The 19,103-nt window shown below is 34.8% G+C and overlaps 1 protein-coding gene across 2 annotated transcripts; it reads right to left on the reverse strand.

The window, feature by feature from the left end:
• Positions 1-4,662: 4,662 nt before the first annotated feature.
• LOC105966281 (RNA-binding (RRM/RBD/RNP motifs) family protein) lies at positions 4,663-8,721 on the reverse strand. 2 transcript variants are annotated; one of them, XM_088826224.1, is made up of 7 exons: positions 8,590-8,721; positions 8,451-8,470; positions 7,166-7,312; positions 6,958-7,057; positions 5,987-6,136; positions 5,290-5,371; positions 4,663-5,183 (listed from the first exon to the last, which is right to left on the reverse strand). In XM_088826224.1, the coding sequence occupies exons 1-7, from the start codon at positions 8,590-8,592 to the stop codon at positions 4,966-4,968; spliced, it is 720 nt and encodes a 239-aa protein (XP_088682350.1). In that variant the 5' UTR covers positions 8,593-8,721; the 3' UTR covers positions 4,663-4,965. The 2 variants fall into 2 exon arrangements, with proteins under 2 accessions (XP_088682350.1, XP_012846301.2); XM_012990847.2 differs by having other exon boundaries at positions 5,278-5,371.
• Positions 8,722-19,103: the final 10,382 nt, after the last annotated feature.

A 19,103-nucleotide genomic window follows, 5' to 3' on the forward strand; every position in this document is an offset into this window, starting at 1 on the left:
GGTAGAAATAATGTTAAAGTGTACGTGTACTTTGGTGGTCACATAATTCCCGATGATTGGGTAGTGAGATATAGTATTGCCCACAAAATTATATTTCGAATTAAACGTGACTTGTCCTTTGCTCAATTTCTGTCGAAGTTGTATCAATGTCTAGAGGTCGATATTAATCAGTTTGGTCTAAGAGTGTGTTGCAAATCATACATTTTAAACGAAGGAAAAGCGAAGGAGATGATTACCGAGATGACAACGGATGAAGATTTACAATGGTATATCGATCCTGATGAAGGGAACAACTCAATCTAAATATTTGTTGAGGTCGAACCGAGATACTTTGATAGTGCCCCACCACAAGTGAGTATAGATGCATTTGATTTGAATGAACCAAACTACTCATAACCACAAGTAACTCCCGATATTCTGGCGACAACACAAGGCATCCCCAACAAGTGCTACCACTTGCATTTGCTCTTGTTGACAATGAAACCACAACGGTCTGGAAGTAGTTTTTTCAAATGCTTCACAGACACCTAATTTCTCAAATTCCAGTTGGAGAAATTGTTCGTCTAAATTTTTCGACTCTGTAACTATTCTGTTTTGTCAAAATGACACTTTTTGTGTAAATAAACGAAGTTTGAATTATATTCATTTAATGGTGATTATAATATAATATAATATTAATATAATGTTGTCTGCTAATAGATCCAAAATGTTGTCTCCTAATTTATTCACAAGTAAAATTTAAATTAATAGTTGATTATACTTGGGTTTTTAATATTTTTTTTATATTTAATAATTAGTGTTGGACATGGTCGAGGATACCTTTACTCACTTCAACAATACAACCACCAGCAGCCGATGATGATTTTCCTCATCCTCCTTATGGTGCACGGTAAACATCTAATGTACTAATAATTTATTTATATGCAACTTAATATATTAACTGAGCAACATTCCATACGATATTACAATTGGATAAGACCCGCTCGTTATGCTCGGTCCTCGCGAAACAGTATACGTGTTTATCGTACGACGCTCGATCGGATGCTCTGGCATCATGTTATTATAAGTTAACGTATTTACGTTAATGTTTGTGGTCTATTTAACAGTACATTAAAAAAATGTTTCTTTTCTTCTAGTTTACATGGATGCCTTATAGTGAATTCGATCCCGAGTTTGGCGCTTTGCTTGTGCATCCAGAGATAGTGCATCCACAACTTTGGATGTCGCGCTGTCCTGTTATATTTTACAGACAGTTGAGATGCATCGTCCTGATAGGGTACTACGCCAGTTTGGGATGATACAACATATTCCTCCTCATTTTACTGATCACGGTATTGAGATTATGTTGCATTCTTATGATCGTGGAGGTGCTGGGTGGAGAGATTGAGCTCGTTTTCACCGGATCTATATTTAAGTGGCATTCCCGTCTCGATTCTATCGTTAACTATCCACCTATTGAGATTAGTGGACCTCAGACTGACCCAAGATACTACGAGTGGTATGAAAGACACACGCGTCGTTTAATATCGCCGGTTGACAATCTTGATGATATTGGTTTTCAGGCCGGGGACCCAATTTTATTGGATCTAGTGGTCAGTATCTTTCTCAAAACAACCATTACTATCGATGTTTTTCAGTTCTTTAAGTTCTTAAACTCGTAATGCCTTTGATTTCAGGGTAAGCAGCTTATATCCATGAGTCTTGCTGCCAATGCAGTGTCTTGAGATGACGATCGGATTTATGATCTGTATCAGGATAATGCTACACGGATGTATGCAAATGGGACTCACCTTCTGCATAGAGATAGTGCTTCATCAAGCATACATTCCATACCTCTTATACCTTCTCTGATGCGAGGTAGACGTACCAGAAGACGCTCCAGCACTACCAAATTGGAGAATGATGTGAGACAGACAAGAGAGGGGAACTATTATGCATTTACGTCTTGGATACCTCATGCTGAAGATGTTCCCACCACTTCATTATCCTGACTAGTCTCTACTATATTCCACTAACCCATACCTTTGTACACTCCCTAACTTCTTTGTAATTTGTAACTTCCGATGATTTACACTTATATAAATGAAACTTCCGATAGTTTACTAATTTACACTTATATAAATGAGAATTTGTCTTACCTTAACAAATCCCCGAATTATCTCTCCATGAATTTGTTATTCACTCGTATCATCTCTTTCTATCTCTCAATTATTCTTTTTTTACTTTCTTGTGAATTACTGTATTTCATAATCATCAAACCAATCAAACCAAAGAGCTAGATTAAATAGGTTATTCTACAACAATAGTCAAACTTAAACTTAAAAATTACCAAATCTAGTTGGGCATAAAATAAGGATTGTTAATATTATTTTTAAATATTAAATTTAAGTATTATGAAGATATTTTCTTTCTTTCTTTTAAAGTAGGACAGTTACTGATTTATTGGGTTCTCAATTCCCAACCCCGAGATTAAATAGGTCATAGTTGCAAGTTAGTCAAGCCCAACTTATAAATATTTTTAAGAAAGAATTACGTCATCAAAGATTTTTAAATTTACTTTCTAGACCAATATTAAATTGGGGTAATGACAAATAGGCCAATGACAAAGGCACTTAATTAAAATAGGGACATCCAATTTTTTTGTCTTTCAAATAAATCCACCCCATTCAAACTTATTTGCAAATAAGGAAAATCCTTTTATATATACCAAAATTACCCCTAATTCATTGAAACCCAATTCAACTCCAATTTCATGATTTACACCTCAATTTAGCCCAATTTCATCAATTAACCAATTTTAACCATAATTTCAATTTTGACCCCAATTTTAACCCTAATTCTTATCAATTCCACCAATTATGTTCTAACTTCCTTAATATTACATATTGACCCCGGATTTAAACAAATATATCACATTAACCCCCCAAAATTTTTTTTTCAGAAAATATTTTTTTTTTTCTGAAATGTTTTTTTTTCCGGCCAGATTCCGGCGTTGACCGCCGGTCTCCGGCATTGACTTTTTTTTTTTTTTATAATTTTGTTTTTTCTTAATTTTTTTTAATTAATATTACTGTCTTGGCTGCTAAATTACTGTCTCCGACAGTTATTTAACTGCCGGAGACAGTAATTTAGCTGTTAATTGATTTTTTTTTTCTTCAAAAATATTTTAATTAATATTACTGTATTCGTTGCTAAATTACTGTCTCCGACAGTTATTTAACTGTTGGAGACAGTGATTTAACTGTTAATTGACTTTTTTATTCTTAAAAAAAATATTTTTAATTAATATTACTGTATTCGTTTGCTAAATTACTGTCTCCAGCAGTTATTTAACTGTCGGAGACAGTAATTTAACTGTTAATTGGTTTTTTTTCATTTTTTTTCTTAATTTTTTTTTTAATTAATAGTACTGCCTTAGATGCTAAATTACTGTCTTCAACATCAATTTAACTTTCTTAGACAATAATATTAATAATATTACTGTTCGGAAAAAATAATATTCATAATATTACAGTTCGTAAAAAATAATATTCATAATATTACTGTCCCAAACAGTAATATTACTGTCCCAAACAGTAATATTACTGTCTGAGACAGTAATTTAGTAGCTAAAACAGTAATATTAATTAAAATATTTTTTTCTTCTAAGAAAAAAAAAATTCAAAAAAAAAAAAAAAAAAAGTCAACGCCGGAGACCGGCGGTCAACGGTGGTTGACCGGCCGGAAAAAATTTCAGGAAAAAAAAGTTTTCAAAAAAAAAAAAAAAAAAGTCAACGCCGGAGACCGGCGGTCTCCGGCGGTCAACGCCGGAATCTGGATATTTCAGAAAAAAACATTATTTTCTGAAAAAAAAAAGTTTTGGGGGTTAATGTGATATATTTGTTTAAATCCGAGGTCAATGTGTAATATTAAGGAAGTTAGATCATATTGGGTGGAATTGATAAGAATTATATTATTGAGGGTATTTTAGACTAAAGACATGGGAATGGGCTTAATTGAGAGACTGTTTTTTTTGTGGACCAAAATGCATTTAAGTCCCATGTGATGGACCTTTTTGCCATTTGCCCTATTAAATTTGCTATTGAACTTTTGATTTTAAATTTGAAGTTTAAATTGAAATCAAAATGTAAATAGTTCATTTTAGTGGAATACAAGATATTTTAGTATAATATATTATAGGGAGGTCATTTGCAAAATAAATTGTAAAATAAATCTTAATTGCAATGAAGACACAATAAAAACTTGTTCCAAAATTGTTCAAATATAATAGGGAGGTCATGTGCAAAATAAAAAATCATAAGAGATCAATGTTCTTTTTTTTTTTTTTTGAAAAGGAGAGTAGTTATACGTATATCAATTTAAAAAGGGCAAATATAATCATTTTAATTATTGACCTCTCCTTTTGGACAAGTGCATTTGAAGGAATTTGAAATCTACCACAATTGTTCAAGAAAAAAATAAAAATGAGAATTATATATTCAAAATTCCTTGTCAATCTTTCCATCTAAATAAATACAAGTTTCGTTATTATGAATTTGAAATCCCTCAATCATTCGACCGACTTAAGTATGAAAGTGTTTGATTCAAGTCTCGATCATTTGAATGCAACAAATACAAAAGGAAGCATCAAACCAGGAAAATAATAACAAACACTGAGCCAAATAAAACAAACACACTCAATTGTATAGCTGATGCAATAATAATGTTGAAGAAATCGTCTCACTCAACCAACTTAAATGGGCTCGACAAAACAAGCAATTAAAGCAAATCAAACAAGTAGTCTACTTAAAACCCGACAACAACGACGAACCTAATGAGAAGATGAATATACTCTATAGCAGAATAAGTTGGGCACACACTATGATAACAAGGCTAATAAGCATCAAATCATTAATTAAAGTGCTAGTCTTCCTTCATCTCTAAAAAAACCATTCATAAAGATAACCCAATTGAGATTTGATTGTTTCACCTAGAACCACGTGCATAGTTCCTATCGGGACTGCGTCGAGGAGAATATGACCTGGACCTGTCCCTTCTTGATCTTCCAGCAGAAGGTGAAGAATGTCTTGGAGAGTAATCACGCCCACCTCTATATGGTGGGGACCGCCTCGGAGACCTTCTGTACTCGTATTCATCACCCCTCGAACCTCCTCCACGATGCCTACCTCGTTCTCCATGATAACCTTTTTCCACACAACCAATCAAATTATTAGCTTTCATATCAATACATATAACTTAAAAACATTAAACTTTATTAGAGAGAGACAAAGAACTCACTATCACCACGACTATCACCGCGACTATCACCGCGTGTGCTTTTCAGCCCAAGATAATGACCAGGAGTAGGAGTCCTCGCACGTTTCCTCCGCGACTGTTGAAAAATTAAATAAAGCTCACTTTATGTAATCTAATAAAAAAATTTATGATTTTATAGATCAAGAATGAAGCCAAACAAGTAACATTGAGTTATCTCAGATAGTAAGAAACATGCATAATTAGTTCCGGAACGATTAAATCTATGTTTTCTTATGCTATCCTAAATTACGGTCCATACAGCAGTCAAGTAGATTGAGAAACTGCACGATTTAATTCACATTTGCTTAATCAATCAAAATCGAAAAGGGGAAGGAAAAAAAGAAAAAGAAAAAAAGAGGGAAACATCGATCACAGGTATGAGATACCATAAAAGCTTGATTAGAATGTTGACAAAGAGCCTTGATTAATTGAGTTGAGTATTTGCTGAAGTTGTATAGTTGTTGGGCAATATAGATGGGGATGCTATTTAGTTGATCAGATTGCAAGTGAAATGCTGTTTAAGCTTTGTTGCGATGGATCGACTGAACATCTTTGATTTCTGCCAACATAGCTGACGCAATATCTTCTGAATATAACCACAAAACCTTGAGGTCAAATAGATTGATTTACAATCATATCATATTAGGTCAGATACCAAGCTTTTTTCTTTCAGATTAGCAGTTTAGCTTACCCTCTCCACTGTTATGTATCGGCCCTCCAGCACTGATTGATTCAGGTGTTTGATACATCGATTCGCATCCTCGACTGTCTCCATTGTTACAAAAGCAAAACCACGAGAGATACGTGTTCGTGGTTCCACAACCAAGAATACTGATTTCACCTATAAAATGGACCAAATAGAGCAAGTCAACAACATGAAGAGAAAATTCAAACAAATCAGATATAGGAAGCAAGGTAGTCAAAATCGGGATTTAAATCGTAAAGTCATCAGATTTTACAATTTTACACGCTTACAAATAGTGAAATAGTAGTGAAATCATAAGTCCGTTAAAACTGGTTTCATTCGGGAGTCAAATTGATAAAATCGCAATTTTTAGAATTTCGATTTAAATCAAAATTTAGGCTGAAATTTTAAGTTTGGGCCTTAATATCGGATCTTTTAACTAAGATTTAGAATCTCCATTACCCAAACAAACCCTAATTTGCCCTACACTAATGTTTCATCGCCTTCTAAGAAAAAAAATAAACGCTTCATCGCGATATGGGAAGGAAAGTATTTTTCTTTCTCCTAATCAAGAGAACGCTTCATGAGCATTGTTAGGACATTATTGTATTTGTGCAAGAAGATGTTTACTAAGCACTTAAAAAAAATATATGTATATATATATGCTATCAATTTCACAATTCAATCCGATTTTACGTTTCCAATTTTACAACCCCTCTTCGATTCAACTTAAAATCCTGATTTTGACAATCTTGATAGGAAGTCAACAACATGAACAAGAAAAAGTCCTAATCTGTATTCGAGAAATAACCACCTATCTTTAAAGGAACTTTATGACAAAAGCACTAGCGTCAAAAACAAAACTTAGTACAAGTAGAGGTACTTGCTTACTACAATATTTCAAACCAACTTTGGTGAGTCGACTTTTCTCCCAAAGAAAGAAGCCAAAAATCAGGAGATAAAATTTAAGAACAAACCTTTCCTTCCTTTGAGAAATGATCTTCAAGGTCTCTTTCAGTGGCCCTCGTAGATAGGCCAGTCACATAAAGTGTAATCCCTGGATTAACTGCATCAGTCCTGCATCGAAAATACAAGAAAACCAAACGCTTCGATAACTAAAAACACATCAACCGGGCAAAGAGTAATTACTAATTAAAGCATATCAAACACAGTAATGCAACTAACCTGCCACGACCTCTTGAACCAGATCTGGACCTCGATCTAGCCCTCGGTCTTGACCATGATCTCGATCGAGATCTGGATTTTGACCGGGATCTCGACCTTGACCTGGACCTCGAATTCTCCTCCCATGGAGAGGGAGATCGTGCAAGCCTAAAAACATAACATGAAGGCGAAAACAGGTTTCAAACACCTATGATACTAGCGAAACTGGCCTCAGTTATATGCACTTCTGAACAAAATGAAATTCATGCAAAGTAAGATCCAAAGTGGAAAACTCTATCATGATTGCAAGATCAACATTAAATATTGCAGCTTCAGCCAAACAAAAGGTTAGCTAACCACATGGATCTCAAAATTTACAAAGTCAATTTAGAGTAATGCACAAGCCTGTATACACACAACTGAGAATTCCTAAGCAAAAATCATGCATATGAAAACATAGAAGAAATTCAACAGATGTTCTTCCCTGTCATTACAATATTAAAGTGTAGAAAAGGTTGAAAGAGAAGTTGCACAGCAGTTCAGAACGGTGAGACTGTAGTGAATAAAAACTCCCTTTCAAAGTTCAGTGAAGTACAAAAACTTAGATACATTACTTGTCTGAGATTAATCTTTCTCCACGTCAGATTTTATTTGATGGCAATTCAAAACCAACCTTTATCTATCCAGTACATACAGAAGAAACTTTATATACAATTCAGAATCGTTTGTATTTCAGATATTTTAGTCATAGATTCGGTATTACCAAAAAATATTGAGTATCACTCTCCAGATTTTGAAAATCAGATTCAAACCCCATTTCATAAACTCAATATTCCTAGTTATGCAGTATTTCTCCAAGAAAATAATTGTCTTTCAACATTTGATAAGCAGAGGTTTGGCTCCTTATGAATAAGTTCATTTCATTTTGTAACGAGGGCATCAACTTAAAACATATATCCACACAAATAATCCTCAATTAATACAGCAAATAGCCCCCAAAAAATGTTTAGTTGCTTCTACAATCTCAAATTCAATTTGCAAAACAGTCAAATTCAAATTCAATAAGTTAAGAATAAAAAAATGATTCCTTCGAAATGACGCCACAAATACCCGCAAAAAATTCTCAAATGGACACTACATCAGGATGAAAAAGAAAAACACAATAGCTAAAGTAGTAAATTCCTCCCAAAATAGATACCCTAACCCTTGAACCGCTGACTTATATGTAGCTCGAAACCCAGGAAAAATTCTACAGAAATCAACAATCGAATAATGAAAATAACGTAAGATGGTTCAGAAATTTTACCGTTTGCGTGGAGAATCAGCCTGCAAAATTAATAGATTATTATCATCAACGGAAATACAAATCTACCTCAATTTTGTGAACATTTCTAGAGAATTCAAATAATCATTGAAATCAACATCTTGCGAGAGAGAGATCTTACCATATGGTACGGGTAGATGAACAAACCCTAAACCTCCGTCACCTGTTCCAAAAGCGGGGCAATTATTCTTGAGGAATTCGTTTCTTTTTATATTTAGCAGAGAAAATCGAACCCGGTTCATTTTCACTTTCCTTTTTCCACTGTCAGATCAAGTATTTTACTAATGGACAATTTTACCCTTTGAAGTAGTTTTATTAGATATCTTTTGATTCCTACTATTAACTACTTTTTGCATATTTTAATAGGGGAAATTGGCTAGACACCCCTTATTCTACACTTATATAGGTGAGGATCCAAATTGTTAGATGAATATAGGTATAGGTCCTTTAATTTAAAAAAAATATTTAAATTAATAGTATATAGACATAAATACCCTTAATTAATATTTATATGAATATAATTATTTATGGCAATTGAGGAAACAAATCACACATATCACTCATTTTCTTATCACACAACACGTCTCTCTCCCTCTCTCTCTCTCTCTCTCTCTCTCTCTCTCTCTCTCTCTCACGTAAATCACTCTACCCTCTTTCTATTTCTCAATATGTTTTTGTTATTACTTATTTGTAGCATACTTTTAATTTTTATTTGCATTTTCTAATTAAGTAGTAGACTTATAATTTTTATTTGCATTTTTTAATTAATTATGCTTCATCAAACAACAAAATAATTTGAACACATATTTAACGTCACAAAATTATTGTAATATATGTATTTACTTGTTACATTTTTTGGTAGGATTTCATACATTTATTTTCATAATTTTTCGACATTATTTTTTACTATTCAATTTTTTATTACTAAATTTATATATTTTCAAGTTGTAACAACAAAATGCAAAATACAATTTGCAAAATACAAATTGCAACAACCAAACGAGAAATACAAAAGAAAGGACAAACAAATTGCAATTGCAACAACAAAATAAATAGCATAACAAATAGAACATGAAACCAACTAAGTTATGTTTAAAATGTTATTGTACAAACGCCTTTACACAACAATGATATGGAATGTAATGATCCTACAATGTTCTCGACGAAAGTCGTCGTTTTTCAGAACTTCGTTTGCAATCTGATTTGCTCCTGTTTTTGCCTTCCGGGAAGACATTGTCATGTAATTTTTCGTCCCTTTTTATTGACGTAATTGTTTGAGCGGGCAAAAAAGAAAAGAAAACTATCAATAAGACTTTTGATTGCAAAGATAAACATGAAATAGCAAACTACAATAACTGCAATTGCAAACAATGATTCCAAAGTAACAAGAAATTACAAACAATGAATATCAAACAAGAAATTGCAAACAAGAGACTTCAAATTGCAAACAAAAAACTGCTAACAAGAATATATTGATTCAATTATAAACAAATAGCAAACTGCAAACCTAATGAACAACAATAAATAATAGACCTCGAGAACAACAGAATGGAGACCGTCATAAGAACAACCAATAAACATAAATACAAAGGTTCAATAATGCACAATGTAATGCAAATTTCATACAATAAGAAATACAAACAACGATAATTGTCAACAAACAACTGCAAATTTTTTTTAAACAAAATGCAAACAACAATATAAAAAGTACAGTTAATAAATGTACAAAATATGTAAATCGAAACCTTTGAAATGTGTGGTTAATGAACGAGATCGATACTCCTGTATCAGCAAAAAAAAATTCCTGAGATAAAAAAAGAAGAGATCTATAACATCTATCATTAAATCATCAACAAAAAACAAATGGGAGAAATGCAAAAAGATAATTACATACCCAGGCTTTTACTTTTCTGCATAATATCCATAACATTTGTTGCATACCAAGACCCATACATGTCCGATCCATTATTTGCGGGAGGAGTGAAAATCGCAAACCCTAAACAAGCTAGAACGAAAAAAGCTCCCAAAATAGCAAACGAAGAAACGAAGAACGAGCAAGCAATTACCACATCACAAACAGCAAACGAAATTTGAAGATTTCAAAACAATCCGAAGGCTCTTGCTATGCGCATACACGATGCAATTTTTGGCTAGGTTTTTTAATTTTTTTATTTTTGGCTAGGTTTTTTAATTTTTTTATTTTTGGCTAGGTTTTTTAATTTTAGCCGATGGATTTTAATTTCAGGATTCTTTGGATTTTAGAGAGTGGTTAATACGGATCTTTTGGGATAAAAATAAAGTATTAAGTTGTCTATTATTTTGGGATTTTATTCCATATATTGTGAGGGGTATTTTAGATACAAAAAGTGCAATAAATTTAATTAAAATATGGATTTATTAGTTGGATTTATACACATTAAATCTACTATAGGATGACCTATAGCAAATTACCCCATTTTAATATTTTAATTAGGGCAATTTGCTATAGGTCCTCCTATAAGAGATTTTATGTCTATAAACCCAATTAATATGATTCAATTTTTAGTAAATTTATTAATTTTAATATGTCAAAAATATCCCTAACAAAATATGGAAATAAAAATCTCCAAAATAAATATTCCATATTTTTCTCCTTACAGTTAATCAACCCATTCCAAAATTTCACGTATTCTCAATCTCAAATTCCACTACTCCTAAGAATCGATTTTATCAAATTTCAACGCTAGCTCCAAAACATCAATTTCATCAATATCAAACCTAACCAAAAATCGCATTGAGTCTGTCGTTTGCAATCCACAAAATTTCGTTTGTTGTTTACGTTGTGAAATCAGTTTTTTTTTTTTCTTTTTTTTTTGTCTTTTCTCGTTTGGTATTTGGAGATCGTTTGTTGTTTGAAGACATCGTCTGTTGTTTCTTCATCTGTTGTTTGTGATTTTTACAATGGCTCAACACAATTTAGTCTCGGTAAGCAATACTCCTATTAACTACATGTACATATGATTGTTCGATTTTTTCAATACTCATTCAAAACCCCGTTTTTTTTCTTCAGACAGCGAACGAGGATGATGAATTCGAATCCCCGAGAAATTAGATATAAATTGCAGGGTTTGTTGAAGTTAGTAGTCTGTTTATGTTTTATTTAATTGCAGTTTGCACTTTGCGATTCTCTATTATAATTGAAGTTGTTCTTGGTTGTTTAATGTTCATATTTGGTCTTAATTGGAGTTCTTATTAGCTGTTTGCATTTCATGTCTACATTTGTAAGATGAACTGTTGTTTTCATCTGCAATTAATATTTTCTATTAATTTCTTTTAAATTTTACTTAAGCAGTTTTTATTAAGCTACTTTTTTTACACTTTGAAACATGTTTGTTGCAAGAGACATTTATTTGCAATTTTATTTTCACTTTGTAACTATTTTGTAACGTAATGCTTGTTGTATGTTGACGTTCTTGAGTTGCGAATTATGTTGCTAGCAATTAGGTTTACATTGTCCACTAATCCTCATAAATTGGACTTTAGATTAGTTTTTCTCTTTTTACACATGTTTGCAATCAGTTTTCTATTTGTATTTTTCAGTTTATTTTGCAAATCTTGTTTGAACTTGCGTTGTTGTTTGTTGTTTGCAATCACAATTCTTTTTTGCTATTTTTCTTAACTTTGCAAGTAGTAAGTCGTGGTTAAAGTTTGCAATTTATATTTTGTAGGTTCAAGATTGTACATTATATTCTATTGTGGGAGTGGTTCAACCCATACATGCCTAGGTAAAAAAGAAGGGGAAATATGCAATCCCCCCCTCAAATGGAAAATATTATGAGTAAAACCCAATTGACTTTTAAGACTTTTGCAGAAACCCACATCCCAAACTTAATTAGTGAAACCCCCTCAATTAAACATAATAAGACATAAGTACCCTTATTAACATTTTTTTATAATAAATCAAATATTTAATCACGATATCTTTCCATAACCGTTCCCCTTGATTATAGGCGGACGTGATTCTCCTTGATATAGACGTGAGTTCAGCCGAGATTAGGTGAGAATAAAGATTTCATCGCCGTTCAACGATTGTGTGTTCGTTGCCGGAGTTAAACTGTGTTTGAAGGTCAGAGATTCTGCTTTAATTTTGTTGGTTCCGTAAATGGCGCTGGGTTGTAGTGTATGTATTCAGATATGTGTGTATGTAGAACCAAATTTTTATTGTTACTTAATTGGTTTAAAGTATCGATACTGATTGAAAATTTTATTCCGTTTTACACAGAGTCACGTTGTGACTACTCTGTAAATCATTTGTTCGTTTTGTGTTAATTGATACGCTAGTGTAATTTTATTGTAATTTGTTTTTTGCGTTACTCGATATGTTAGTGTAAGTTTCAATGTGTTTGTTGTGGTTGAATTGAATTCACATAATATTATGTGATTTGCATTTACAGAGTAGTGCGGATTTATTCATCGGAAGTAGTCACATAGTAGTCACATTCTCATTTTTTTTGTGTAGTGTGCACAACATGTCGTCAACCTTGATGATTGTGTTGAAGTATGGAGGCTCGTTTGGGGTGAAGATATGTCAGGGTGATTTTGTGTATGAAGACCTCGTTGGCTTTGTCACTGATAAGTGGTGCAATTTGAATGCGAGCGATGTATCGATGACTTACAATGTTGATGGATATGGCGAGGGTATGCTTGGCGATAATGATGAGGTTTTGTTTATGAAAGCGTTGATTCGACAACTAGGTCTTGGCCGTGTCGAGGTAACCGTGAAGCGCAAAGACAACGTCTGTGCAGTAGCGTTGGCGAGGGCCCCACAATCTATTCCACAGAATGTTGGGGGGAATTATCTGATGAATGACATGGGGATTTGTTCAAATGGGAATTATTTGATGAATGACATGGGGGTTCGTTCAAATGGATTGGTAACTGATAATACACAGTTGTTGAGCGCTAATTGGAGAAACCTTATAAGGGAAGTGGGGCAAGGAATGGTGCTGTGGATTTTCGAGATGCGTTACGGAAATATGCTGTTGAAGTTGGGTTTGAATTCAACTATGTTAAGAACGAGCCTACCAGGGTTACAACAGAATGCAAATATAGGGTGGTAAATAAGTGCATATGGAGGATTCACGCATCGCTTCAGAAGGCAAATGGATTCTTCTATATTAGGACATTTGAGAAGCACCATACGTGTGGTGCTTCATTTGGTTCGTCGAGCAAAAATAGATTAACGCCTGACTTAATTTCGGGTTTGATTATGAATGCTGTTAGAATCAAACCTGAAATGGCCCCGAATGACGTCGTGCTCAACGTCAAGCTCTATTACGGCATTGACATAAGCTATTTTGTTGCTTGGAATGCGGGGAAGCATCATGTGTTTGGTGATGCTACGACGTCATACTCGTACTTGCCCTTGTATTTTGAAGAGCTTGGGCGTAGCAATCCGGGCAGCATGTACCATCTTGATGTCGATCCAGTATCAATGAAGTTTAAGAGGTGTTTTTTTGCTTTCGAAGGGAGTTTGTCGGGGTTTAAGGCATGTCGCCCTATGTTGGCTCTTGATAGGACCTTTTTGTCTGGGAAACACAGGGGAATCCATCTAAGTGCGTTGGCGAAAGACAGTGAAAACGGTAAAGCCCAGTTTTGTGTTTTGTTTTAACATGACTATATATGACTACATTACTAATTCTAATTTTCCAATTGCTCAGACTGTTCCCAGTCGCCTTTGGAATAGTGAACGAGGAGACTGATGACAACTGGGCGTATTTTCTACGACATTTAAAAACTGCTATTGGAACAGATCGTGTGCTGACATTCTTATCGGATCGTAACCATGGAATTTTGCGTGGTGTGAAGGAAATATTTCCTGATTGTGGACACATATTTTGCCTTGTCCACTTGCAGAACAATCTGCTGCACAAGTGTAGAGGCTGCCCGACTAATTTTTGAGAGGTCATTGTTGCTAAATTCAATGCTTGTGCATATGCACCGACGAAGATTGAGTTCCATCAGAAATTGAATGAGTTGAAAGAATATGGAGGTGCAAAGGTAGATAATTTCATTGCTGACTTACCCTTTGCTAACTGGACATGTTCGTATTTTGTTGGAGATCGGCATAATGAGATGACCTCAAATGCTGCTGAGTCGTGGAACTCGAAGATCAAGGGTGCTCGTGATTTGCCTATCACGAATTTTATTGATTATATCAGGGGTGAAGTCATGATAAATATTAGCATAAGGGCTGAGGAAGGGGCCACGATGACAACGGAGCTTAGCTCCAAAGTCCATGAGCAGGTGGATCAATTGGTTCAAGAAGGTAGAGTATGGGTAACGAGGAAGTCGTCGGATCATATGTTCGAGGTTCTATGCGACCCAACCGCAGTTGTTGATATAAAAGAAAGAGTGTGTTCGTGCAGGATGTGGCAGATCACTGGATTGCCTTGTGCTCATGCTTCTTGTGTGTTGTTCAATAATACTAATGAGGGCTATAAATATGTTGACAAATATTACCGCAGTGAGGCGTACAGGGAGACTTACTCGCACCCTGTTGTGCCGTTTGTGCAGCCTACGATTGACAATAACATGCCGATTGTTGGGCCCCCAGACCACCACGTTCGTAGAGGAAGGCCTAAGTCAAAAAGAATACCATCGAAGGGAGAGAAGATCAAACGAAAGATCAAGTGCAGTCGGTGCAACCGAATTGGATACCACAACAAGAAGACGTGTTCGATGGCCATTATTGGGGGTTGACAGTATCGATTGTTTTTCAGTTTTTAATCGTTTTTAAGGATTAAGTGTGGTTTTTTTTTCTTCAGGGATAAATTTCATTTTCACTGTTTTATTTTGTTTACAGCAGAAGACATATGTAGTATTTCAACGTGAAATTATTTTGCTTGATGTTTCTATCTGAGTTTTTTGATTGTTTTATCTCCACATGTAATTTCATTACTAATGTTTCAAACTGTTTCGAGTGCTGTCATCGTGTAGGCATCTTCGTTAGTCATATTATTCAGTCATAGTCACATAGCAGTCATATTGCCTATGTATTGCTCAGCTTATTAATTTGCTCACCGTAGTTGCATAACAGTCATATATGCTCATTCATCTGTTATTGAAAATGTATTCAACTAATAGTCACATTCGCGTTGGGGTTTTGGTTATGTAAAGTAATTTTCCTTATACTGTATGTTGTTTCCTACTTTCATGGTCTAATGACTTACAAACATAGTCATGTAGTAGTCATATTCTTCACAGTATTTTAATAATTGTAATATATATGCTAATTCCACTGCTTTGCACAACATAGTTACAGGATTGTCATATTTTCTCACTGCATGTACAGTTTACTAAACATAGTCATGTTTACATTCTATAGTATTATGATTGCTTTGTAAATCATTATTTGTCTGAACAATAATTAAATGTCAATACTAAGATCATCGGAAATAATAAACATTCAGGTCTGCTTAATAATGTATAGAAAAAATACAAAAAAAAAAAAAAAAAAAAAAACCCAAAGCATGTTCTGGTCAACATATAATTCAGCATAACAGAAGTGAAATGAAATTATCTAAGAGTAAAATAGAATAGAATAACATATTAGAGTTTGTAGTGTAAAAATGCTTCAACAATGGTCCTGCGCATATCTACGACACCTTCTTCCGCCTCTTCTATAATCATTTGCTGCTGCAGGAATGTCTCTTGGATGATGTACAAGATGATTATGCCACAATCGTTTGTTGCAGGCTTTTGCTGGGGTGAGTCGGCCACTGCATACAATGGTGCATTTTGTGGAATTGCGGATATACCCAATGCAGATGCGTTGAACTTAACAAGTTTTTTATGTGTGTTGGAATAGCATGTCAATGTATATATATGGAATAGTTTTTACGAAAAAAACCCAAACAAATAAATAACGTACCATATCAGAGCCATCTTTCAAGTACTTGTCTGTTATTCCATCACGTGGGCGTAATGAGTTATAAAATCGCCATTCTTTTAGGTGGCAGTCCAATATTAGTATTGTCCAGTGGTCAGCACGAGTACCGGGGTTGCCAACCGACAACAATGGGAATATTAAGTATCTGTTCTTGCCGATGTCCGCGGGTATATCAAAAGTTTTGTCGTCTGTATGCCGCGACATAGTCTGCGATAATTGGTAATAAGTTATGTTTTATATTTTTAAAACATGAAAATAGAGGTGAAAGTAAAATATGCACCAGTAGCATGCTGTTAAACACAAAAGTTGAGCCGGCAAGTTCATTTCCTTCGGCAGTTGTGTAACATCCGATCTTTTGTTGGTGCATGAGTATTTTGCAGTAACCATCTATGACCTGAAAAGTTTAATGTGACTATTATAACATTTAATGTGACTGTAAAATAAAATTTACTATGTACTATAACAAAAGTTTACGTTGTTTGATGTCTGTTCGAGCCTGAGTAAGTGGAATATGTCAGATATAAGTATATGTGTAGTACCATGCTTCCATATTGATTTGCTGCAATAAAGTGTCAAGACGAGGGAGATGGTTAGGGTGTACAAAACATACACTACATAAACAGAGTGCAAAAAAAAAAAAAAAAATTGATTAATGTCTTACTCTCCGTTCAAGAGTTCATCCGCCAGAGCATTAACCTTTTTTTGGGTCACCATCACTCATCTCAGTATACGTCAGTTCGTGTTTGTGCCTCAGATCACGGCGCGCTTTTTTTTTGTGCTGCGAGGTGTTACAGTTGGCTTTTTGGATCTTGTACAGTTCCCCATAGCAGATTTTGGATTCTTCGGGTTCTTTTCCTCACATATTTCGAAGTCTATTTTTTGAACTTCTATGACTGGTGGACGGTTGTCGAGTGCTCTGGAATATTGATCAATTATAGCCTCGAGTTCAGATATTTTTTCATCTCTTGCTTTGATGGTCGCCATATGTTCCTTTTCTGCTGATTTGAGTAGTGTTTTTTCAGCTTCTAGGAACAATATATGAGCGACGGACTCACTCATATTTGTCAATTGCACATCTTCCATCAGCAATGAATGGGATTCTTCGCAGGCGGGATTGACTAAGTTTCGGGATTGGTGTTGTGCAGATTGTTCTGGCGTCGTATTTGCTAGCTTCTGGATGAGCGATTTGTTTGATGCTTCGAGCTCTGCCAAACACACATGTAGCTCGATGTTTTGCTCGTGTGAATCGTCAAGATCCTTATTTTTCTGGGGTATGGATGTTTGCGTTGGTGTTAGTTTATCAAACGATGGCAAATCGTTATTTCCAAGCTCTCGTTCCTCTTCAAGTTTTGCAAGTTTGTCTTGGAGTGCCCTTTTTTCATCGAGCAGCACCTGAGCCGTGTTACCTAGTAACGTCATCCTCACCTGGACTTTTTCCAGTTGTTGGATTTCTGCTGCCATGCGTGAGTTTTCTGTTTTCAAGGTTGACAGTTCAGAGTTTTGCACATTGATATGCTTCATGGCATCTGCTAACTTCAGATTCACTTCGTCTACTTGTTTTGCTAGTATTATGACATGTTTTGTCTTCTCCTGACTGGTTGGTGAAGGTATAGCATTAAGTCTGCGAGTTGAAAAGATTAATTGATTAAAGATTGTGACTATGTAATATGAATACAACCAAAAAAAAAAAGTACTTACGAAGAAGTTAGCACAATATGACTATACATATTTAAATAGTCATGTGAATATACACTACATACCAAAAAGATAGCATTGAACATGAATGTTTTTCAAAATGCACATCTGATAATGGGGGGGGGGGGGGTTGATGTGATGATGATTTAAGATGTATTTTTTTAAAAAGGCCCAAATATCCAAGAGACATGGGATTGCATTTTGGCAATATGACTGTATATGACAATTTAAATGTACCTGTCCACACGTGACTGCAATGCTTTTTTCTGTGACTCGAGTCTTGCGATTGTACCCCTCAATACATATGCTTCGTTCGTTAGCTAAGTAACCTGATGTCGGAGGGTTGATTCACGAGAATGGCATGCCTCGATTTCTTTTTTCGGTTTTTCTACTTCTTGTTGCATTTCTCTGTACTGTTGCTTCAGCCATACGGCTATAGGGACATCTATGTCAGGAGTAGGGTCGTCATCTGCTTCACTATCAGCAACAATCCTTTCCCTGATTTTGGTGGCATCTTGTGCGAATGGATCAGTGCCATAGTCAGCTTCGGTGCTCATCTGGTTGGCGATTTCGTGTAGTGCAGAAGAAGCCATTGCTTCTATTTCTTCGCTGTCTGTACTGTCGTCATATGTATCATCGGCTTCATCGTCACTGCTTTCTTGCATGGCTAAATGCCCGGTTAGGATTTGACTTTCTGTATGTGTTGGCACCAAAGGCTGGTCATTCACATCCTCGGGTTGAATGTCTCGTATGGCCGTAGTTGATATAACATTAGCCAGCTCCTGTATTACCCAACGCCGGAACCGAGGGAATGCATTTTCTGTGACAGGCTGAACAAGTTTGGTTCGCTCGCATATGAAATACTGCAGTTTTAAAAAACAACGGGAATAATCAATTTTTTTTATTTAGTAAATGATTTGTGTCTAACATTTGATGAAAGATTGAAGTATAAGATTCTAACCAGGATTAGTGGAATACAACCCTTTGTTTTGTCGAGTCCATTTGCAATG

Source organism: Erythranthe guttata, chromosome 12, assembly GCF_056151865.1.
Source record: "Erythranthe guttata isolate IM_541 chromosome 12, IM_541, whole genome shotgun sequence".
NCBI classification, from domain to species: Eukaryota; Viridiplantae; Streptophyta; class Magnoliopsida; order Lamiales; family Phrymaceae; genus Erythranthe; species Erythranthe guttata.

What these genes read in the sequence shown, in the direction of transcription:
- LOC105966281 (XM_012990847.2), bottom strand. An exon ending in GCTGATTCTCCACGCAAACG is followed by an intron (nt 7,313 to 8,450) that starts GTAAAATTTCTG and finishes TTATGTTTTTAG; the next exon opens with GCTTGCACGATCTCCCTCTC. An exon ending in CGGTGATAGTCGTGGTGATA is followed by an intron (nt 5,184 to 5,277) that starts GTGAGTTCTTTG and finishes GTGTGGAAAAAG; the next exon opens with GTTATCATGGAGAACGAGGT.